Here is a 21,894-nt window from a genome sequence, read left to right as displayed (position 1 = left end):
CCTCCCCTCCCCTCCCCAACCAGCCTCTCCCTTCCCCTCCCCAGCCAGCCCCCACCCTCCCTTCCCCTCCCCTCCCCAGCCCGCCCCCCCTCCCAGTCCTCCCCTCCTCCCCAGCCCATCCCCAGCCCACCCCCACCCACTCCCCCTCTCTCTGCCCGACCCACCCCTCCCCCCACCCCACTCCCGTCGCACCCCCCTCCCCCAGCCCCAACCCCCGTCGCACACCCCTGCCCCTCCGCCCAGCCCCGTCGCACCCCCCAGCCCCAACCCCCGTCGCACATCCCAGCCCTCCCCTCCTCCCCAGACCATCCCCAGCCCACCCCCACCCACTCCCCCTCTCTCTGCCCGACCCACCCCTCCCCCACCCCACTCCCGTCGCACCCCCTCCCCCAGCCCCAACCCCCGTCGCACACCCCTGCCCCTCCGCCCAGCCCCGTCGCACCCCCAGCCCCAACCCCCGTCGCACATCCCAGCCCTCCCCCTCCTCCCCAGCCCATCCCCAGCCCCACCCCCACCCACTCCCCCTCTCTCTGCCCGACCCACCCCTCCCCCCACCCCACTCCCGTCGCACCCCCTCCCCCAGCCCCAACCCTCGTCGCACACCCCTGCCCCTCCGCCCAGCCCCGTCGCACCTCTCAGCCCCAACCCCCGTCGCACATCCCAGCCCCAGCCCCAGCCCCTCCCTTCCCCTCCCCGCCCTGCACCCCTTACCCAAAAAAAATTTTATTTTATTTTTTTAAAATTTTTTAAATTTGTTTATTAAAAAAAAAAATTATTATTTTTTAAATTTAAGGAAAAGACGAAAATACCCCTGCTATTTTGACAGAAAAATTAACGGAGGTACTATTTTGACACAAAATGAAAGTTGAGGTACTTTTTTGCAAGGTTTCAAAGTTGGGGTACTAAATTGATACAAAATGAAAGTTGAGGTACTTTTTTGCAAGGTTTCAAAGTTGGGGTACTAAATTGAAACAACATATAAAGTTGAGATACTAAATTGTAATTTGCTCTTTTTCATTTGATCAGTAATGCTTAATTTGTTATTTAATTAGAACCAAACTAAGTACATTACTTGCATGAGCTTGCTTCCACTATGTGTTTCAGAACCAAATCCTTACAGAGCCATATGCACAAAACTTTTGAGCAACTTATCCAAAAAAAAAAAAAAAAAATAGTGTCTGTTTCACAAAATGAGTGTTGACACTAGTAGGGGTGGAAACGGTACGGTTACCGTACCGAAACCTTGATACCGCATGCCAACCGCTAGAGGTCGAAACCCCTGTTTTTGTCACCGATACCGTGCCGACGGTTTGCGGTAACCGCAATTTTCAGTTGCGGTCGGAGAAGGGCGGCATCGGCATGGTACTCGGCTTGCAGAAACTTGAGAGAGACAACGAGACAGAGAGATGGAGATCTAGAGAGCGAGACAGAGAGAGACAACGAGATGGAGATAGCGAGACGGGGAGATGGAGATGGAGAGAGAGAGAGATCGGTGGCAACATGATGAATAGTTTATCAACTGGTGGTGGTGGAGATCATCGAGGAGTGGATCAGTGGTGAAATTTGCAGCAAATTCCTTTCATGGGTGGGTTTGATTAGTCAATCACACCATCAACATGTTTGTTATATGCATTTAATCAAATTGGGGGTGAGCAAGGTGGTATGGTTAATGGAGAGTGCAGCAGCAGCAGCCAGCAACTAAGGACCAATATGGCCTCGACTACTTCTTCTAGGGCTCCTCCAGTGAAAATGGAAGATAACGGCCATGGACGTAGTTTGACAAGACATAATTTAGCATGCATTTCAGAAAACAATAATACTAATCAATTGATCTGGGGTGCTGGAAGTAGTGCTTAGACAGATTTATCAGGTATTGGTGGTGGTTCAAAGTCAGAAATGGTGGAGATGATGAATTGATGGTGGAGGTTGGAGAGAATCACAGAGAGAGAGAGAGAGAAAGACACTGAGAGAAGAGAGAAATCTGAAACTGGATTGAATCAAAGAGATTTGAAAAATGGACTGAATGTATAATATGCGGTACGGTATGGTATACCGACGGTATTGAATGTGGGGAGCTGTTTGGATATCATTTATATGCGGTGCGGTACGGTATTTTTGCCGATACCGAATTTGACACATTTTATACCATACTGTTTGGTATTTTGCGGTACGGTTTGCGGTTTTTTTCGGTAATACGGTAAAAAAAACCCACCCCTAGTTGACAGTGTCATTTCATTTCAATATTGAGAAAGGTAATCAAGATTTTCAAAGTATAAAAATGCAAATTTTTTCTTAACAAAATTTATTTAACAAAATTGTTTTAGTATTTTATCATTTTTAAGTCAAACTGGCTTTTTCCTATTGTTTTAATGAAAAATTATTGGCATTTGGTATTTACTCTTAATTCTCTATTTAAAAATTACACCAAAATAAGTAAGTAAAATAAAGTGGTTTGTTTGTCTGTGAGCTTGGGCTCTCTTTTTTTTTTTGGGGGGGACCTTGAGCTAGATATAGGAGAAGGGCTGCAAATCAAATAAATAATAATAATAATAAAACTCTCCCTAATTTAGGGTTAATTTCTTGAAAATTAACATGGTGGAGGGGGCGGACGACTGTGTGAACCTGCAGCAGCAACTGGTTCCCTCCTCTGCACTTGAACGACCTCGTTTTGTGTACATTACCAAGGATATCATTGTTGACATACTGTTAAAGTTACCGGCGAAATCATTAGTAAGATTTCGGTTTGTATCCAAGCCGTGGCATGCTTTAATCTCGGGTTCTGATTTTGTTAAGAAGCACGTACCTCAGCCATGCAGTCACCAGCACCAACAGCTTCAGGGTCTTTGTGCCGAACCTTCCTCCCCCATTTTTGGACTACGAAGCATTATTGAATTTGAAGGATGATGATGATGATGATGATGATGATGATGTTCAATATGAGGTCGACCCTGGGATTGTTATGGGTTGTTGCAGTGGCTTGATGTCAAAAATGGACCCCGAGGGCCACGTCATGTTATGGAACCCTTTGTTGATGCAAATTCTCGTAAGGTAGGTGCAACAACTTAGAAAAGCTGATCTGGCTGATCAGATGCTTTGCTGGATGATGAAGTGGATGTTGGTTGAGATCTTCCTGCAAAAGAAACAAGATCAAAGGAGATGGACCGGTGTGGTACCAGCCAAACACACTCCGATGATGAAATCAGTGATGGTGTTTGATGGTGGATGAGGAAGAACAGAGGATGAACTTGGGAGAATAGGAAGAACAAGGCAAATGTTCTGGGTTATTCTCAGCAAGTTGGGTAAGCTCTTTGGTGAGTGGAAATTTTGTGTAAGTGTTTTGTGTGTAAATGCGTAGTGTCTTTGTTTTGCACATATGGGTTGATATATATAAGCAAAGGAAAACCTGATGAGTAAGTTACCTGCATTGTGAATGAATGGTTGCCAGAGACCCACGCATCTGGCCAGACCTAGTTGCATGTTCAGCTGCTTACTTCCTCAGCATTTAATGTTGCATTGAATGCCCCATTAAATGTAAGGTTGGAAGGTTCAGACAGACTGCCCCAGTGGTCATGGATGCAGGCCTGACATTCTATCTGTCAGAAGATTTGTGTCAGGTGCATTTAAGTGTGGCGGTTCGTCCCAGCGTGATCTTCCTGGGAATGGCGGCGGAGAACCGAGCCGAGCCGATACGAACACATGTTCTTATGCGAAGACACGAAGTCCATGTGTGGTCGGATCGGACATGGGATTCCAGACCGAGCCGGTCCAGTAGATTGGGGTCTTTCCGAGCCCTAACTGGTCGACGCCAAAACTCGAAAGGAGACCATCTCCTGTGCCGAGCCGAGCCGAACCGGGATGATCGTGGGAAGATGGACACTCGATCCCTTGGAAGATCATCGGTTCGGCTCGGACCGAACATGGTGGGCCCGGCGTAGAAACTCGGTCTGAGCTGACAGAGGAAATGCTGATCTGTGATGATGTGGAGGTCAAAGTTTGACCACTGAGAGTCAACTCGGAGGTGGGTGTTGACCAGCCACGTGTCGAGCCGTGATTGGCTGTTCGGATAGATGTGGATTTTCCCACAAACACCCTTCTACAAGAGATGTCAATCTGCTACCAAGCCTACCATTACCTGCTACTTTTCCCTACCCTACAAGCTTTTGGGGATTGGGTTATGATTATACATGAGGATGAATCCTTTTTGCAGATTTTCACACTTAAACGGGTTCATGGAGAATTGTTCAAGGCATCGATAAGGGGTAGAAGAATCTTGGACTAAAGTCATACAGATTCCTAAAACTAGTTTTTCTATAAGGCATATATGCATTTTGGAGAATGGTGAACTTTTGATGACTCCGCGTTTTGGGTGCCTAGCCTTGGCATTATACATCCAAACAAAATGACATTACTTGCTGAGCATGCTTACATTATGTGTTTCAGAACCAAATCCGTTCAAAGCCATATGCATAAAACTGAAAATATATTCTCCTCTCACTGCACTATAGACATGAATGCGAACATGCATTTCATAATTAAGTACTTTCATGTTTGATTGATCAGAGAAAATTTGAAGGTATAGCATTGTATGAGAGGAAATGTTTTGTTGCTCTTGATGTCACCACCTCTCTTATTATGGTAGCCAGGGTAATCCGACTTTTCAAACTTCACTTTCTCTTTCAAAACCAGGCCTGATTTCTTAGCAAGTTTCTTCAACTTCCATCGATTATAGGGGTAGTCGTCCCTGTGTGAAACATGAATCTCCCCACCTTTGCTGAGCATCCCAGATGCACTTTCGAAAAACGCTTTCAACAAATCCCTGTGCATTCTGATTCAGTTGAACCCTCAAATTAATCATCCACCATTCCACCAAGACTAGATAATTTAAGAACAAAGAATATGAATGATAGATATGAAAAATTGCAGAGCCATTACATTAAACAAAATTGATTAACTATATATGCAATATTTCACTAGAAAATTGCAATTTAATTAACTAAAGCGCGCATCTCTTGCACCAAATTTAACTAATTAATACTGATGTATTTTACGTACTAAACTTTTTTCATTATTGTATCTATGTGTAAACCAAGTCACATTTCCTAGACAACCATTAATCATGCATTGTATATATATATTATATTGGCACCATTGGAAGACAAATTGAGACCATTAATGCAGGCATATAAAAAACTCAAGGCACTTTTCTCACGTACTCTATGAGCTCTTCGTCTCTTTCACACAGATAAGAGTAATGGCCTGCGTGAGGAAAGTTGAAGATGATGATATCGAATTCCATGTGCATGAGTGTGGGATGCTGGTCCATGTCATTTACATCAACTTCATACAGCACCAAGCACCCTCTTCTCTCTAACAAATCCAAGTGTGGCTCACAGGTCCAATGTTTTGTCGATAGAGTATCTGAAAATTTAGTATTTGCTAGATCAAATTAATTAATGTAAAACAATCAAAAAAATTCGTTAGTTATATATGCACTAAGTGGTGAGTGGTGAGTGGGGAGTGGGGAATTTTCTACTTTACGGTGAACGGATGAACATTAGGTATATGTATATGCACACTATATATGTATACATAGGCCTTCCAATAAGGGATCCCTCATTTAGTGTTAAATGAGGGATTCTCCTGTAGGGTTTACACGGGTCATTTTGTGTCAATTTGAACCGTTCATTTTTTACATCTTCATTGATAGATCATACCTGTAAAAAATCAGCTAAATCGGAAACCGTTAAGATATCTAATTTGGATCAAACAAATGGATGAACAACAAGTTCGTCTATAAACACCTAAACTTTGACAGCTTAATCAAACGAGTAAACGGTTTTCGATTTGTCTGATTTTTTGCAAGAATTATCTATCAATAGAGATGTAAACAATAGACGGTTCGGATCGACACAAAACGACTTGTGTGGGCCCTACAGAGAAATTTCAATGTTAAATGAGGGATCCCTTATTGGAAGGCCCTATATATATATATTTGAATATATGAACTAGTTTGATAATGTACCTTCGGATTCGAGAGTAGTAGCAACCATGTTGGTGGCAGTGCGAAATGCTCTAGCCAAGCAAGCAGAAAAAGAGAAGTCACCTTCACCAACCAACAGTATCTGATGAGAGCTAGAGTAGTGGGTTATCCATCTCTCTTTTTTACCCATTTTGATATTTCTACTCAATTATCTGCCTATTTATTTTCTCTTTGAACCATTTCCTTTTTTATACATATCACTGGAAGCCAAAGGGTGCTGTGGTTTAAATGATGAGTTTAATACAGATTCATTGTAGTTTCCAACAAAAAAAGAACAGACTGTTGTGCGGAAGCTCAAAATATGAAGAAATGACAAAATAAGAAATTAAGCAAACAATCCACAAACACAAATGATTTAACGTGGTTCACCCAATCAGTGACTTGGGCTAGTCTATGGGCGGAGACGGACAAAAGGAGATTACAAAAAAGAGTATTTTCTCACAAACCCAAATCACACACTCACCAAAAAACAAGAACAAAGAACAAATCTTGTTCACAAATATAAAGAACAAAGGAGAGAGATCAATATATATCAAAGTGCAGCAGCACACACAAACTCAATGGGCAAACAAGAGTTCTCTTCTCTTGGCTGCTCTCTCCTGGTTTTTCCCTTCAGCTGCTCTCTACTTCTCTTTGGTGTGGCTGCTCTCTCTCAAAGGAAGAAGCAAAAAAGGCAGCCTTTGAGAAACACAATGGCAGGAATCCCATATGGAAAAGGAGCATCGATTCTCCTTTTTTGCTTTTTTGCAGGAATCCTTTTTTATGTTTGGTGCGGCTGCTTTATCAATTAAAGAAGCAAAAGCTTCTTTTCAAAAAACCAAAGATCCAAAAGCTTCTTTTTAGTATTGGCTAGATCAAATTAATTAATGTAAAACAATTAAAAAATAAAACTTGAAGAATATCTTGTAACATAAATTATTTAATCCCACCATTTTTGGGTATGGGAAGATGAAAGATGAATCCTGTAAGAATCCATATGTGCATAGCGCGGTGATCTAAATACCCTTGAATAATGTAGTTTATTTTCGTTCTTGGACTCCTTGGTGGACTTCATTGTTTGTTGTTGGGCCCTTAGGTGGGCCTTTTGGTTTACGATCATGAACCGGTTATGTACACAGAAACTTTTACTTTCACCAGTAAAAGTAAAATATTGCGAGTCAGACATTTGATGCAAAATATTGCGAGTCTTAATTTCCTTTGCTCTTTCCGTCTAATCTTATCCAATTTTGTATATGCAAAAACATGATTTTTATGAATTCAATTATGTATGGTTGCCACCAGTACTGAACTGGGCACCAAATTTATGACTGCAGTTGATCGATTCCCCTGCAATCAAAATTGCAGTCTTTAGTTCTTTACATTTACAACGGGTTGATGGAGGACTGTTGAAGACCTCAAGAATGTTGAGTTGGAATTGACAATGTTCTCAGTATTTCTCAACTAGAAACATAACTAAGTAAGTACATTACTTGCTGAGCATGCTTACATTATGTGTTTCAGAACCAAATCCGTACAAAGCCATATGCATAAAACTGAAAATATATATATTCCCCTCTCACTGCACTAAAGACATGAATTATGCGAACATGCATTTCATAATTAAGTACTTTCATGTTTGATTGATTAGAGAAAATTTGAAGGTATAGCATTGTATGAGAGGAAATGTTTTGTTGCTCTTGATGTCACCACCTCTCTTATTATGGTAGCCAGGGTAATCCGACTTTTCAAACATCACTTTCTCTTTCAAAACCAGGCCTGATTTCTCAGCAAGTTCCTTCAACTTCCATTGATCATAGGGGTAGTCATCCCTGTGTGAAACATGAATCTCCCCGCCATTGCTGAGCATCCCAGATGCACTTTCGAAAAACGCTTTCAACAAATCCCTGTGCATTCTGATTCAGTTGAACCCTCAAATTAATCATCCACCATTCCACCAAGACTAGATAATTTAAGAACTAAGAATATGAATGATAGATATGAAAAATTGCAGAGCCATTGCATTAAACAAAATTGATTAACTATATATGCAATATTTCACTGGAAAATTGCAATTTAATTAACTAAAGCATCTCTTGCACCAAATTTAACTAATACTGATGTATTTTACGTACTAAACTTTTTTCATTATTGTATCTATGTGTAAACCAAGTCACATTTCCTAGACAACCATTAATCATGCATTGTATATATATATATATTTTATTGGCACCATGGGAAGACAAATTGAGACCATTAATGCAGGCATATAAAAAACTCAAGGCACTTTTCTCACATACTCTATGAGCGCTTTGTTTCTTTCACACAGATAAGAGTAATGGCCTGCGTGAGGAAAGTTGAAGATGATGATATCGAATTCCATGTGCATGAGTGTGGGATGCTGGTCCATGTCATATACATCAACTTCATACAGCACCAAGCACCCTCCTTCCTCTAACAAATCCAAGTGTGGTTTACAGGTCCAATGTTTTGTCAATAGAGTATCTGAAAATTTAGTATTCGCTAGATCAAATTAATTAATGTAAAACAATTAAAAAATAAACTTAGAATTACTTGCAGAACTAAGTGGTGAGCGGGGAATTCCCTACTCTACGGTGAGTGAGCGAGTGAACATTAATTAGTTATGCACTATATATATATATGGTTGAATATATGATGTAGTTTGATAATGTACCTTCGGATTCGAGAGTAGTAGCAACCATGTTGGTGGCAGTGCGAAATGCTCTAGCCAAGCAAGCAGAAAATGAGAAGTCACCTTCACCAACCAACAGTATCTGATGAGAGCTAGAGTAGTGGGTTATCCATCTCTCTTTTTTACCCATTTTGATATTTCTACTCAATTATCTGCCTATTTATATTTTCTCTTTGAACCATTTCATTTAATATACATATATACCACTGGAAGCCAAAGGGTGCTGTGGTTTAAATGATGATCGAGTTTAATACAGATTCATTGTAGTTTCAAAAAAAAAAAACTGAACAGACATGATCAAATCAAGAATTAATAGAAATGATGAACCGGCCATCACCATTAATAGAGATGGGTGTCATGGAACCAAAGCAATTTATAAATTAGCTTTCACTTTTCTTTTCTTTTTTTTGGGACGAAATTAGCTTCCACTTATATATATATATATATATTATGGGTGCTATTATAATCATGGATATGGAAGCAGCCAAGTGTAGTGTGTTTTGACTTTTGAACTTTTGGGGAATGAAAGATTAATCCCGTGGGAATCCATATGCGCATAGCGAGGTCATCTAAATACCTTTGAATAATGTAGTTTATTTTCGTTCTCGAACTCCTTGTTTGTTGTTGGGCCCCTTAGGTGGGCCTTTTGGTTTAAATTGTAATCGCCTTCTCTTTCTGCTGGGCTCCTTATCGGGGCCCTGCTTTTGTTGTTTTAGGCTGCTTCTTGTAGCTTGTCCCCTTTTGTCCTTTCTCTCTATAATTAGGTATTTCCCCAACTTTATTTAAGATGTTGATGCTGTTTTTCCATTTAAAAACAAAAAAAAACAAAACAAAACAAAACAAAACGATGTTGATGCAGTTTTTATTATGTATCTGGCACTAGCAATATGAGCTCAGCCATCGAATGAGTCATTAACATCCTACTATAATACAATGAGAAAATTCTATTATACAAACACATATGACAAACAAACATATATTTAACTCTTCGATTTTGATTGATTCACTTTTCCATACTAGAATATAACTATCTGTAAACACACCATAAAACTATACACGGCATAACTCGTGGTAATACACTAGGCATAAAAGCATATAGGTGTCTTTTTGACAGACCTAGCTAGAGCTTGCTTACTTCATGTGGTTCATGATCAAATCCTTTACAAAGCCATTTGCACAAAACACAAAATACACCACAGTCCACTAAAAGCAACAAAACATAACCCATCCTCTTCAAACCTCCACAGGCCTAATGAACCACTTTAAGTCTGTCACTTCAAAAGCACACTACTAAGACATATAATAGCTATCGCTGCTGGTTGATTCACTGCAAACCGACATCTGATCATCACTGCTGTATTCACCTTGCACAGAAAACTTGAAGGTGTAACAATCTCTCAGGCGAAATGTTTTGTTGCTGTTGATGTCACCGCCTCTCTTGTTGTGGTAGCCAGGGTAGTCTAACTTTTCGAACATCACTTTGTCTTTCAGAAACAAGCCTGCTTCCTCAGCAAGTTCCACCACATTCCATCTGTTGTAGGGGTAGTCATCCCTGGTCGTGACATGAATTCCTCCACCATAGCTAAGCATCCACCGGGCACTTTCGAAAAAGGCTGTCAACAAGTCCCTGTGCTTTCTACTTCCATTGAACCCCCAAATCAACCACCAAGAGCAGAGTGATGAAGTAACCAATTAGTGTATGAATGACAGCAAATGAAAGTTGATAATATTCCTAGGGGATAGATAGCTTAAAGGATTTGGACTGTGCAGAGCCACTATTATCATAGTTGCAGCCTCACCACTGTACTAAACACTATATATTGATTAGCCGTGCAATACTTCATAATATTCTCACTATTAAGCCTATTACTGTTCTACCACATATCTATCAACTTGTGACAAATTTGAGGTGCTTCAAATTTAACCACTGGTGTACATTAATAAGTATTTTAGTACCATGTCAATAGGGTCACCCATGAAAGTAGTTGTTTGAGGAATGATCTCCAAAACTACAAATTTTATTGGAAAATAGGTACATGTAATATGCACTCTTTGAGCATAATATCATTAAGTAGTGGTAAGGCCAATTGGGAAACTTAAAGTACACCGTAATTATAATTCACATTCTAATTTTTAATATCATTTAATTAAATGTTTTTGAATTAGTCAACTAATCTAATGGCATTTTGAGTTATTTTTTGTTGTTTGGACCTATGTTAACCACACCCCCCCCCCCCCCCGGTACCAAAATAAAAACTAATCCGACAAAGAGGAAAAATCTGTGACCTATTTAGAAAAAAAAAAATTAAGCATATACATAATATATCTGTGAGACAAATAGATAATTAAAAGGTATTATAATATTAGAACACGATGAATATAAAATTACCCTTCATAATGCAAGCTTAGGGCACCACACCCCGAGTCACATTTAATTAATGGACAATCATGCATATATTAATTGATCATCATGCAGATACAGCCCCATTGATGGACAGGGTTGAGACAAATTAAAGCAAGCACACAAGAAAGTGAGGGCAATTTTGTCACTCACTGTATAAGTTCAGTGTCTCTTTCACGGAGCCAACAGTGATGGCCTGCATGAGGAAAGTTGAAGATGATGACATCAAATTTCTTCCATTTAAGGATGAAATGGCGGTCCATGTCACATACATTAACATCATGCAACACTAAGCATCCTCTTCTCCTCAACTCATCCAAGTGTGACACACAGCTCCAATGTTTTCCCCATAAAGTATCTGAGATTAAATCGAATATTATAACATCAAATCAACAGCTGAAAAACAAAATTAAAATTAAAGAAACCCAAAATTACTTGCACAACAAGGGTCTTGTACATCAAATGAACACTAAAATTACTTGCACAACAGGGTACTACACGTACTACTACTCTTGTACAACAAATAAACCCTAAAATGACTTTGCACAACAGGGTCTTTGCTACTATTTGTACCGAAAATGAAAAACGATTTCTATTCCAATAATTACTCACTCCATAGACACTATATTTTTGAGCAATGTACCTGGAGATTCCAAAGTAGTAGCAACCATGTTAGTAGCAGAGCCAAAAGCTCGAGCCAAGCAAGCAGAAAATGAGAAGTCTCCTTCCCCAACCAGCAATATCTCATGAGAGCTACAGTAGTGTTCGATCCATTTCTCCATTCCTACCAACAAAAATCTCTCTAACAATCTCACACACAGAAAGAGAGACCTAATCAGACCCAAAAGACTCTCACTCTCATTTTCTCACTCTCGCTATCAAGATATTTATAGTAAGAGATCGTGTGTGTGCGCGCCTTGGGATTTATTGTCGGCTTTCCTATTTTACCAAACGACGTGGAACGTGGTGTCGTAGTCAATTGCTTGAGCCTTCTCTTTCGCACCGTGGGCCTTGTGGTTCGGTGGATTGGGCCTCAAGTGAGTTTCCCGCCAAATCCGTGACGTGGCCTAAGAAGGCGGTGCTGTGTACTCGTGTGGTGTCCCCGTCTCAACTGCTTTTCGCGGGCGTATCACGCTTGAGTGACTTGACACTCCATCGCTCGCCACGCGTCCATCTCATTGCCCTTTTTCGCCACGTAGCACCTCCTTTCGTTCACTCACTCTCTCTCTCTAAATTTATGTCTGCTTTTCATATTCCAAGGAAAGAAATAGAATCGAGCCAAAGCCAGTGTTTCTCTGCTATTCCATTCTTGCCCAAAATTCATGGAGGTTCCGGTGGATTTTCTGGCCAAGATATGGACTTTCATCTCCTTCCTACCCTTCTTCTTCTTGCTCCTCATACTTGGCCTTGTCAAAGGTAATGCAACCATATATATAATTAGTGTTAATCACTCTGCTTAATTACTCTGTTATGCTATGAAGTATGAACAATATGTAGAGTATTTATAAATTTGAACAACACCCATAAATTTTAATTTGATACCAATATGTATAAGCATCATGGCCATTGAGGTGAAGCTTGTCTTTAACTTTGTATACTGATTCAGTGGTCAATGTGACTATGCATACTGCACACTGATTGCACATGTGTTTTCAGTTAATGGGTAGGTTCTCCATACTTGGTATTTAGGGGAACTTCACTTAAGCATGTTTTGTAATTGTATGTGTATTTCATATGCAAGTGGATGGAATATGGATGGGTTTGTGTTTGTCAATTACGCAATTGTGATATGTGTATTAGTAACAGTAGAGGTTTTGCTTGATATATAGCTGCGATCATTGGGCCAGTGGTGGTGGGAATTATTGTGATTGGAAATTCGGCTGTGATTTATGGGCTTTGGTTAGCGCATGTTGTCTGGACTTACTACTGTGTAGCAAGGTACGCTTTCCCTTGCACCAATCTCTTTGATTGTATAGTTACCAACATTAATTATAAATGATTTTTCATTTTCTATGCTATGTGCTTCTCTAATTTCAATCTTCCATGACAGAACCAAGAGGCTTGGACTTGTGTTGAAGATTCTAGTGCTGGTATTACTGCCATTGCCTCTTGTCCTTTGGCCTGTCATTGGAGTTGTTGGAAGCCTTTTAGGTGGGATTGGATATGGGTTTTTTCCTCCCCTTCTTGCAACATTTGAGGCTGTCCATGGCGAGAGTGTCACTGACAAGTTCTACCACTGTACTTTTGTATGTTCCCTTTCTCCTTGCTTTTGTTTGTTTCTTTTTTTTGCAAGTAGTGTTTTGGTTAATGTTTCTGTTTAGAGACCATCTAACTGAAAAATTAAGCTCCCAATTGATTGACATTTGACCAATCATATTTTCTTCAAGAGTATTCAACCCATTATGTGTGTGTGGGTGTTACTTGATATGGATGATAATTTTCCTTGTGGGTCAGTGGGTATATGATAACATAGTTTCATTTATGCCCTTTTTAACTATACTGACGCCGTGACAAATCAATCTCCACTCTTTATATGTCATCATGTTATCTGCACTCTACTATAAGAACATCCAATGGTACATGGACTTGCATGATTTGTGTTATATACCTGCGCCCAACACATTATTGGCTGTTTAGTCGACTATAATCAGGTCGTAGCAATTCACATAGGTAGCTTACATTTGTATACTAGGACGGTTGTTGGTCGACAATCAAAGGAAGCTGCACAGTTGTGCATGATTTCACGGATTTTTGCTTTCACTCTTACTTCTCCTACATGGATGAGCTAATTGAGCAGATACCTGCAGATGGAAAGCCCATGGATATAGAGTGAGGAACCTTACTTTTGATAATTTGTTACATATTAAACAAATCTATGTAAATGGAATTTCTGAAGAATTTCACCTTTGCCTTGATAGGTTATCAAAATTGCCAGGCTGTTTGTTGGTGAGTCTGATTGGAGTGCCTGTGGATGTGCCTTTAATTACAGTTGTTGCAATATGGAAAAGCCCATACATGCTGTTTAAAGGATGGAAGAGGCTATTTGAAGATTTGATAGGTAGGGAAGGACCATTCTTGGAAACAGTGTGTGTACCATTTGCTGGTCTGGCCATTATCTTATGGCCTTTGGCAGTTGTGGGAGCCGTGGTAGCTGCTTTCCTCTTCAGCTTCTTTCTGGGACTATATAGTGGTGCCATTGCTTATCAGGTTTACTGATTAGTTGCCTTTCACACCATTTTATTGAGTTTGGGCTATTTTGAAAAGTCTCTGCATGTGGACTTGTTCTTTTTTGTATTGGAATGAAGTTTATCTAAGCAGAGTTATACAAATTTACAGGAAGACTCACTCCACCTGGGACTTGCCTTCATAATTTCTGTGGTTTCACTGTTTGATGAATATGTAAATGATCTACTCCACTTGAGAGAGGGGTCCTGCTTTCCCAGGTACATTATGGATCCCCATCCTTCTTTTAAACTTTATATTGATGATTGCAATTGTTGAAATGTTTTATTAAAGAAAGAGTTGAGTTGGGACAATTTATAGAATTCATCTCGTGACAGCTTAAAACAAGTATTCTTTTCAGTCTTTTAATTTTGATTGTGAGGCATCCCTGTGACAGCCAGGCCGATATACAGTACAAATATGAGCTCTTGCCTGGAGAGAGAGAATTCTGGTGGCTGTGATAAAAATGATTCGAAGAATGGGAGAGAAGCCTTATACAAATCAAGACTCATCTTGCAACAATCAAGAACATGGAAGCTGGCAATTCAACGGCATAAACCAATGCTGGTAGGACTCACCAAGATACAATATATCAACAATATTTTATATAAATTCCATTGATTAGAGTTTATGCATGCCACTTTTATGTGAAATACCATTTTTGTGAGTTCTAATGTCACAGGTGTGGGGCTGGCTGTTTAAATCTTTTGAGATAAATGGCAAGATACTTGTCCGTGATGGTCTGATAGATGTCAAGGACATAGAAGAATACATTCTTAAGGGAAGTTGTAAGAAGTTGAGCATCAAACTACCTGCTTGGTCTATATTGCAATGTCTGCTTGCATCAGCAAAATCTAATTCAACTGGGTTGGTGATATGTATGTTTCTGACTTAGATTTTTGTATTCTTTGTTCATTGCTTGACATAGGTTATTTTGAGCTTAATCATGGTTCTTCTAATTTTAATCCCATAGCTGATGATGTAGAGTTGACAAGGGAAAATGGACCAAGGGACAAAGTGTTTGAGTGGTTCATTGGGCCATTGTTGGTCATGAAAGAGCAAATAAAGAACCTCCAATTGGACGAGAACGAAGAAATCTGTCTGAGATATCTGTTCATGAAATGCAAAAATGAAACTCCTGAGGAGTGGGATGGCACTGATTTTTCATCCGGAGACTATGTCAAAAGGGCACAGTTGCAAGCCATATTTAGGAGGTGCACTCATTTATTTCACATATGATATTCATAGCATCATGATCTAACATTAACCATTCAATTGCATTAATATTATCTTAACCCAATATATATAGATGGTTTGGATTCGTTTGCATAATTGCTGTTAGTTCAGAATTCAGATCAAAGCCTTGCCACCACCTTCAGTTGCAGACGTGTGAATTTTGACAAGCATTTTTGTGTCAGACTGCAGGGGCTTGTAGCTTTCATTTCTCGGATACCAACCTTCAGGCGCCGGTTTAGGAATTTGGTGAAGGCGCTGTACTTAGAAGCGGTTCAGGCTGCTGCTTCAGCCAATCATATAGGAGGAATCTTAAATCCTGGAAAGGGTGGCAATATTGTGATTGGAAGTGAGGATCATAACAGTACATATGACAATGGGGATATAGTATGATCATGAGATTTCTGTATATGCCCTTGCCTGCATGGTTAGGACTTGTGGGAATAGGTAGCAACTGTTTCCTTTTCTTTTTCCCCTTTTCCTGCGTGTTTGGAGAGAGATTGCCAATTTGGATACAGATTTGTAATCAGTGGTCATCAATTGAGACAATGCTAGAATTGCTTTTGACAAAACGATGGTCCTCACTTAAACTTTGTGATAATTTGATTCTTGGTACCTAGCTCCTTAGTCCTTACCCTTTTTTTTTTTCTTCTTGATATTGATGCGGTTGAAAAGTGAACAAAGGGTGCCGGTCATATGTTACATTTCTTATTTCTTAAATAGAGATATCTTGACAAGCCATATATAGATATGGTGTCAAATAATTTTGTAAAAGAGAGAAAATAATCTAGCAATTGAAATTATTCATGATCTAATAATACCCAACAAATTCAATGAGCTTCTGACAAAAAAAAAAAAAAAACTCCATGAGCTAAATATCATAAAAAAAGAAACATTTCTTAACTAACTATTTTTGTTTTGCCAGATAAAAAAGCAAACTCCTCTTAATTTGTTTTCTCGTAGCAGAACAGAGAGAAAAATCGTATTTCAAATCTGAATTAGATATTGAGACATCAAATCCGACAACCAAGAACTGAGCATTTGGAAAATGATATGCCTATCTTCAAATTCCAACATATTTGTTCCAATAAAGAGAATCCATACTGTTTTCACCAAAAAAAAAAAAAGAGAATCCATACTGTCAGTTGAAATTCTACAGCTGGCAATGCTTATATGATGGAAACTAATATGAACTAGTGAACCAAATAAGGGAGCTGTATATAGTAAAAGATCTTGTTAAGATGTTTTTTCGGTTAACCCTTCTGTTTCGGGAACCTCTTAGCCTTAGAGCCTCTAAATGGAGCTTTTTTCTCCACAAAACAAACCGCCATGCCTTATCCCCTCTCTCTCTCTCTCTCTCTCTCTCTCTCTGTCAAACCATTTTCTCATCAATTCTCATTTGCATACTCACTTTGATCGGGTGAATATATCCATATACACAAGCACATAATTTAATTTGTAAGAATCATCATTAGCCAAAGATCCCAAGAGCCCAAGTTGTGTAAGTTTTGCAATCAATCCATTCCCTCAGCAAAGCTTTGATCAAGTTTATAAAGGTAATCAATGTAAAGCTCTTTACATGTCTATGATCAAAGTTCACAAACCCAACAGTAGTACATAGAAAATAAAGAAGGTGGCAAGAAATATATATGATTATTGATTGCTACCCAGAAATCCAATTAATCATATACATATATCTCTCATCCTCATCTTCTCATTCTTGCCTTATCAAGACTATCTATAGCTATATTTCTTCGATCATCTGGTGAACAAATTTGGTGATTCTAGCATTATTGTTTCGGGGAAAGATTCGCAATGATGCAGTCTTTTAGCCGTTCTATGAGAGGTCATTCGTTACACGAGCAACTGCCATTTGCAGAGAAACTCTCAGAGGAGCCGGTGACAGCAAAAACAGCTCAAAGCACCGTGACATGCGTGTTCCTGGCGAGTATTGCAACAATGTGGCGAAGGGTGACGATCATATGGTGCAAAAATCTCATGAACCATTCTTTGAGCATCAGGGTCGATAGCTTAGAGGGTGATTTCCATTACACATGCAAAATCGACCTCAAGCCTTGGCACTTTTGGAGCAAAAAAGGGTACAAGGCATTTGAGGTTGAGGGCAATCAAGCGGAGGTCTATTGGGATCTTAGATCGGCCAAATTTGTGAGTGGCCCGGAACCATGCTCTGACTTCTATGTGGCTCTGGTTTGTGATGAGGAGGTTGTGTTGCTTTTGGGTGACTTGAAGAAAAAGGCTTACAAGAGAACCAAATCAAGACCAGCCATTGTTGAGGCCCTCCTATATTACAAGAAAGAAAACGTGTTTGCCAAGAAAAGCTTTGCTACAAGAGTCAAATTTGACGAGAAGAGAAAAGAGCATGACATTGTGGTTGAAAGCTCTACATCTGGACTCAAAGACCCTGAAATGTGGATTAGCATAGATGGGATTGTATTGGTTCATGTGAAGAACTTGCAGTGGAAATTCAGAGGGAACCAGACTGTGATGGTGAATATGCAGCCTGTGCAAGTGTTTTGGGATGTGCATGATTGGCTCTTCAGCAGCCCGGGCACGGGTCATGGTCTGTTTATATTCAAACCCGGGGCACCGGATTCGGAGAGTGACCACGACAGAGAAGGTGACCATGGAGGTCATGACAGTGACAATAGTAGTGCCTATTATTCCACTCGGAGTCGGAGTAATAACTCAACAGCTTCTGACTTCTGCCTGTTTCTTCATGCCTATAAGATTGAGTGAGTGAGTGAGTGAGAGGCTTGAAAAATGGGATATGCATTGTCACAGGTTAATTTAGCACTAGCTAGCAACATAAACAGCATATACATTTGATTGTAACTTGTAAATTAAGTTAGTGGCATTCATATATATTTTTACATATGTTATATATCTTTGGGTACTCTTAATATATATTCATTTAATGTCAACTGTAAATTATGGATTTGAATTGTTGGTGTCATCCATTTAATGCTCCTAGGATCGATGCTGATGATGATGATCGATGAGTGGCCTTAATTTGTTAAGGAGGCCATAGCATATACATTTGTAATGTAAAATGGCTTCATATGTGTTTGCAGGAAAAGAAATGAAGCTCTGATGCAACCATGATCACCTGCTTCAATTCTTGCCAAAACTAACATCATGGTTTTCTGGTTTGGATTACTTCTTTAATTGATTGTTTTTATGATTTAGTCCCCCAAAAGTTATAATGAGTGCACATGATTTTTGAACAACATGTAAAAGAGGAAGGAAAAAGAAATTGAGCATTTCTATGTAGATCTCATTCATCCATACTTGTGAACAATTTAATTAATTTGTATCCATAACCAAGCAAAAGGAGTAGGAACCCCATTTAATAAAAGCAAAATTCTTTGCTCCATTCACATCTCACAAACTCGTGTTTTTTTTTTTTTTTTTTTTCTGTCTTTTTTTTTTTGTATAAATTATTTTTTCACACATTTAAAATTGATATTCAAAAGCGAAAATCAGAAAGAATTCATCTTGATGGAATGTGGTAAAGACCAAATTGGATTCAAGCAGGTCTGAATCTTTTAAACTTTTCAATTCTAACTCAAAGATTGAATCATACTTTTTAAACTTGTCAATTCGAACTCAAAGATCGGATCCAGTTCGGGCGGAGTTGAGTTCCGTTTAGCTCAACTCAATTGCACGGTGCACCCCTATTTATGATCATTTACAAAATAAAATAAAAAGTTTTTGTTATTATTATGAATCTATTTTTATAAATATAACATCACTTTTGAAAATATACTCTAAAGTATAACTAATATGCTATTTTTTCTTGGCCAAAAAAAAAATGCTATTTTTTCTTGGACTGAAATAACTAATATTCTCTTGATTTTTTTTTTTTTGTGGAAAACTAATATTCTCTTGATTAGATTAATTATTTAAACAAAAAAAAAAAGAAGTACCGGCTAAAAAAAAAGAAAAAAAGAAAAAAGTGGCACGTGACCTCAAATATATATATATATATATATAGTAAGCCCCGGTAACGCTGCGTTTGGTTTGAAGGAAAAGCAGAAAGAAAATGAAGGTAGGTTCGAAGGTAGTGTTTCTGTTGAGAGACCCAGAGGGCGTCGGGGAATCCATCTCAGATGCTTTACAAGCTAAGCAAGCCAATCGCACAATGTAAGCTCTCTCTATCTCTATCTCTCTCTCTCTCTCTCTCTCTCTCTCAACTTAAAAGCTCAAAATCAAATTCGTATTATATCAATCAATTTAGGTGCTAAGGCTGCCATTTTTGATACAGAGACGAAGGTTTCGAGCTGTCGTTGGAGCGCTACGGAATCAGAAATTGCAAAGCGTCTGGGAAGATTCGTCACTTCCTCGATCACCAGGGTCAATATGAGGTTCTGCTTCTCCCTATCTCTCTCTATCTCTCTCATGGAATTACTGGTTTGGTTAAAATCACACCACAGAATAAAAAAACCCACTAAGGGGTTCATATTCGTATAGATTCTATGTGGGATTTAGGCGTTGAGAAATGGGTCGTTTGGTTTTTAAGCGATTGTGTTCTAGTTAGCATGGTGAGGATGAAATTAATGCCAATTTGGCTTAGACTGTATGTGTTTTAAAATAGTGTTACTCTTTCAAAACCATTTAGCATATAAAATCTAAGAGTTATGAAGGTGTGAGTGATCTGTGAGACCTAGAGGGACTCAATTGCAGGCATTTTCCTATGAAGCATATAGGTTTGGTTTTTTATGCCTGGAGAGATAGAAAGTACCCATTAATGACTGTGTGCAAATCTTGTTCCCTTGCTATATAATCTTTCAGAACGCTTGCCGTAACTATTACAATGGCAGGTACCATATTATTGTTTAATTATTGCAGTTTTGAATAAGTTTGTTGGTTTACCATTATTCTCTGAATCTCTGTAGTTTTAGCTGTTGGAATGTGGGGGTATGAAGTTTGTTAGTTTATCACTATCTCCAAAAGCTCAAGCTATTAGGACATGTGCAAACAATTATTTTATATTCTTACATATCTTGAAGATTGCAGATTTGAGAATATTTATCATAAATTTCTTTTAAGTTCTTTTTTTAACAGGTGTCTGTGTTGCTTATGCAATATTACGAATCGCCAATACTAGCATGCGCTGTTAATGAAGTTCTAGCTCTATTAGGTGGACAGAAATCATTGTCAATGCCCACAATTGTTGCCCCATTTTTCTTGGCACCATCCAAGCTTAAGTGGGAAGGCAAATCTGCGGCAAAATCTGAAAGCAAAGTTACACTTTATGGTATACAGATAGGTCCAGAAACAGACATAAAGAAGACCATTGTTGCCAGAACCCTGAAGCCACCACCATCGTTGCAGATTCATCATGAACCTTTAGCCTGCTTTCTTCAGTTGGTCCGTGCATTGGAGTTGCCAACTTTTGTTCTTATAGGGCAGAGAGGCCAACGTATTTCTGATAAAGAAGAGATTGAGGTATCCATTTTTTTATTACTTTTGTAGCTAATACAACTATCACTATTCAGTTTACCTAGAATTTTTGTGTTGTATGATCAAATTTAAGTTGGATTTAGAGGCCATGATAGGATAATAATTTTTCTTTCTATGAACTTGCTTGAGACATTAATGGGAACAATAGTGTATGGTAAATATTTTCAGTTTCTGATGTGCAAAGTATATGGCTTTTAGCCTTGTTTCTTTTCTTTTCTTTCTGGTTCTATATTCCACATCTAATAGATCTTGTAGGTTTGTGGATCTATATTTGCCATCTAATACTATGCTTTTCTTATGCAGATACTCTATGAAATAGGAGAACTTTTGGCAAGCACTTTTAACCTGTCCTTTTCAAGAGAGAAAATCACATGGAACCCAACATCGAAACCAAAGGATGACAAGGAGCCATGGCGTGCATTATATGGTTAAATATCAGGTGTTTGTGGAGGCTGGGACAACACCTATCATTTGATGCATCAGGTTGAAAAAACTTTGGGTTCTTATTACTGTGATTGGTGGATCTAAATACAACATCATAATGCTTAAACGTAAAACTACTTTATCCAAATTCGCAGTTATTGAATTGGTCATGGAGATAATGAAATTTTCTTTTTGCCGCAGTCTACTTTCGGCTTTCTTAGATTTGTAGCTTGTGTGGTGAAAGCTGAAGGAACAATCAGAATGATGCATTTAGTTTGGCCATGTCTCATATACATATAATAGGCTGCATTTTCTGAAGTTAGTTTACATATAGCGTTGGCTTGAATGAGCTGGTCATGAACTCATTTTTTTTCTCCTGGTGACTTTTATATGACTAGTTTA

At 39.0% G+C, this 21,894-nt stretch overlaps 5 protein-coding genes and 1 pseudogene across 6 annotated transcripts; 3 read left to right on the top strand and 3 right to left on the bottom strand.

Annotated features, from left to right (window-relative positions):
* Positions 1 to 4,288: 4,288 nt before the first annotated feature.
* Positions 4,289 to 6,716, bottom strand: LOC147287929 (uncharacterized protein At4g26485-like). Of its 2 annotated transcripts, none has more exons than XM_086242014.1 (3): positions 6,023 to 6,716; positions 5,214 to 5,418; positions 4,289 to 4,816 (listed from the first exon to the last, which is right to left on the bottom strand). In XM_086242014.1, exons 1-3 carry the CDS (start codon positions 6,168 to 6,170, stop codon positions 4,543 to 4,545), a joined length of 627 nt encoding a protein of 208 aa, XP_086098140.1. In that variant the 5' UTR covers positions 6,171 to 6,716; the 3' UTR covers positions 4,289 to 4,542. The 2 variants fall into 2 exon arrangements, with proteins under 2 accessions (XP_086098140.1, XP_086098139.1); XM_086242013.1 differs by having other exon boundaries at positions 4,363 to 4,825; positions 6,023 to 6,715.
* Positions 6,717 to 7,649: 933 nt separating this feature from the next.
* LOC147287928 (uncharacterized protein At4g26485 pseudogene) lies at positions 7,650 to 8,885 on the bottom strand (annotated as a pseudogene).
* A 1,134-nt stretch (positions 8,886 to 10,019) lies between these two features.
* Positions 10,020 to 11,918, bottom strand: LOC147287927 (uncharacterized protein At4g26485-like). Its single transcript, XM_086242533.1, has 3 exons — positions 11,774 to 11,918; positions 11,284 to 11,488; positions 10,020 to 10,365 (listed from the first exon to the last, which is right to left on the bottom strand). Exons 1-3 carry the CDS (start codon positions 11,910 to 11,912, stop codon positions 10,020 to 10,022), a joined length of 690 nt encoding a protein of 229 aa, XP_086098659.1. The 5' UTR covers positions 11,913 to 11,918.
* A 492-nt stretch (positions 11,919 to 12,410) lies between these two features.
* On the top strand, positions 12,411 to 16,263 carry LOC147287926 (putative membrane protein At3g27390). Its single transcript, XM_086241951.1, has 10 exons — positions 12,411 to 12,546; positions 12,960 to 13,068; positions 13,181 to 13,376; positions 13,823 to 13,959; positions 14,049 to 14,337; positions 14,467 to 14,573; positions 14,754 to 14,919; positions 15,035 to 15,230; positions 15,326 to 15,566; positions 15,771 to 16,263. The coding sequence occupies exons 1-10, from the start codon at positions 12,453 to 12,455 to the stop codon at positions 15,976 to 15,978; spliced, it is 1,743 nt and encodes a 580-aa protein (XP_086098077.1). The 5' UTR covers positions 12,411 to 12,452; the 3' UTR covers positions 15,979 to 16,263.
* A 1,140-nt stretch (positions 16,264 to 17,403) lies between these two features.
* LOC147287925 (uncharacterized) lies at positions 17,404 to 18,342 on the top strand. The gene has a single exon (XM_086242536.1). The coding sequence runs from the start codon at positions 17,404 to 17,406 to the stop codon at positions 18,340 to 18,342; it is 939 nt and encodes a 312-aa protein (XP_086098662.1).
* A 1,265-nt stretch (positions 18,343 to 19,607) lies between these two features.
* On the top strand, positions 19,608 to 21,692 carry LOC147287924 (period circadian protein). Its single transcript, XM_086241656.1, has 4 exons — positions 19,608 to 19,749; positions 19,871 to 19,970; positions 20,671 to 21,054; positions 21,373 to 21,692. Exons 1-4 carry the CDS (start codon positions 19,649 to 19,651, stop codon positions 21,499 to 21,501), a joined length of 714 nt encoding a protein of 237 aa, XP_086097782.1. The 5' UTR covers positions 19,608 to 19,648; the 3' UTR covers positions 21,502 to 21,692.
* The last annotated feature ends 202 nt before the right edge of the window (positions 21,693 to 21,894 follow it).

This window comes from Dryas octopetala, chromosome 4, assembly GCF_963921425.1.
Source record: "Dryas octopetala chromosome 4, drDryOcto1.1, whole genome shotgun sequence".
NCBI classification, from domain to species: Eukaryota; Viridiplantae; Streptophyta; class Magnoliopsida; order Rosales; family Rosaceae; genus Dryas; species Dryas octopetala.
Note: the sequence above shows the minus strand (reverse complement) of the source record. Positions and strands in the feature narration are given on the sequence as shown.

What these genes read in the sequence shown, in the direction of transcription:
- LOC147287929 (XM_086242013.1), bottom strand. Translation starts at nt 6,170, where the DNA reads ATGGGTAAAAAAGAGAGATGGATAACCCACTACTCTAGCTCTCATCAG. An exon ending in TACTACTCTCGAATCCGAAG is followed by an intron (nt 5,419 to 6,022) that starts GTACATTATCAA and finishes CTAAATTTTCAG; the next exon opens with ATACTCTATCGACAAAACAT. An exon ending in AGAGACGAAGAGCTCATAGA is followed by an intron (nt 4,826 to 5,213) that starts GTACGTGAGAAA and finishes CAACTGAATCAG; the next exon opens with AATGCACAGGGATTTGTTGA.
- LOC147287927 (XM_086242533.1), bottom strand. Translation starts at nt 11,912, where the DNA reads ATGGAGAAATGGATCGAACACTACTGTAGCTCTCATGAGATATTGCTG. An exon ending in TACTACTTTGGAATCTCCAG is followed by an intron (nt 11,489 to 11,773) that starts GTACATTGCTCA and finishes ATTTAATCTCAG; the next exon opens with ATACTTTATGGGGAAAACAT. An exon ending in AGAGACACTGAACTTATACA is followed by an intron (nt 10,366 to 11,283) that starts GTGAGTGACAAA and finishes CAATGGAAGTAG; the next exon opens with AAAGCACAGGGACTTGTTGA.
- LOC147287926 (XM_086241951.1), top strand. Translation starts at nt 12,453, where the DNA reads ATGGAGGTTCCGGTGGATTTTCTGGCCAAGATATGGACTTTCATCTCC. An exon ending in AGTTCTACCACTGTACTTTT is followed by an intron (nt 13,377 to 13,822) that starts GTATGTTCCCTT and finishes TTTGTATACTAG; the next exon opens with GACGGTTGTTGGTCGACAAT. An exon ending in AACGGCATAAACCAATGCTG is followed by an intron (nt 14,920 to 15,034) that starts GTAGGACTCACC and finishes CTAATGTCACAG; the next exon opens with GTGTGGGGCTGGCTGTTTAA.
- LOC147287925 (XM_086242536.1), top strand. Translation starts at nt 17,404, where the DNA reads ATGCAGTCTTTTAGCCGTTCTATGAGAGGTCATTCGTTACACGAGCAA.
- LOC147287924 (XM_086241656.1), top strand. Translation starts at nt 19,649, where the DNA reads ATGAAGGTAGGTTCGAAGGTAGTGTTTCTGTTGAGAGACCCAGAGGGC. An exon ending in ATCACCAGGGTCAATATGAG is followed by an intron (nt 19,971 to 20,670) that starts GTTCTGCTTCTC and finishes TTTTTTTAACAG; the next exon opens with GTGTCTGTGTTGCTTATGCA. An exon ending in CTGATAAAGAAGAGATTGAG is followed by an intron (nt 21,055 to 21,372) that starts GTATCCATTTTT and finishes TTTCTTATGCAG; the next exon opens with ATACTCTATGAAATAGGAGA.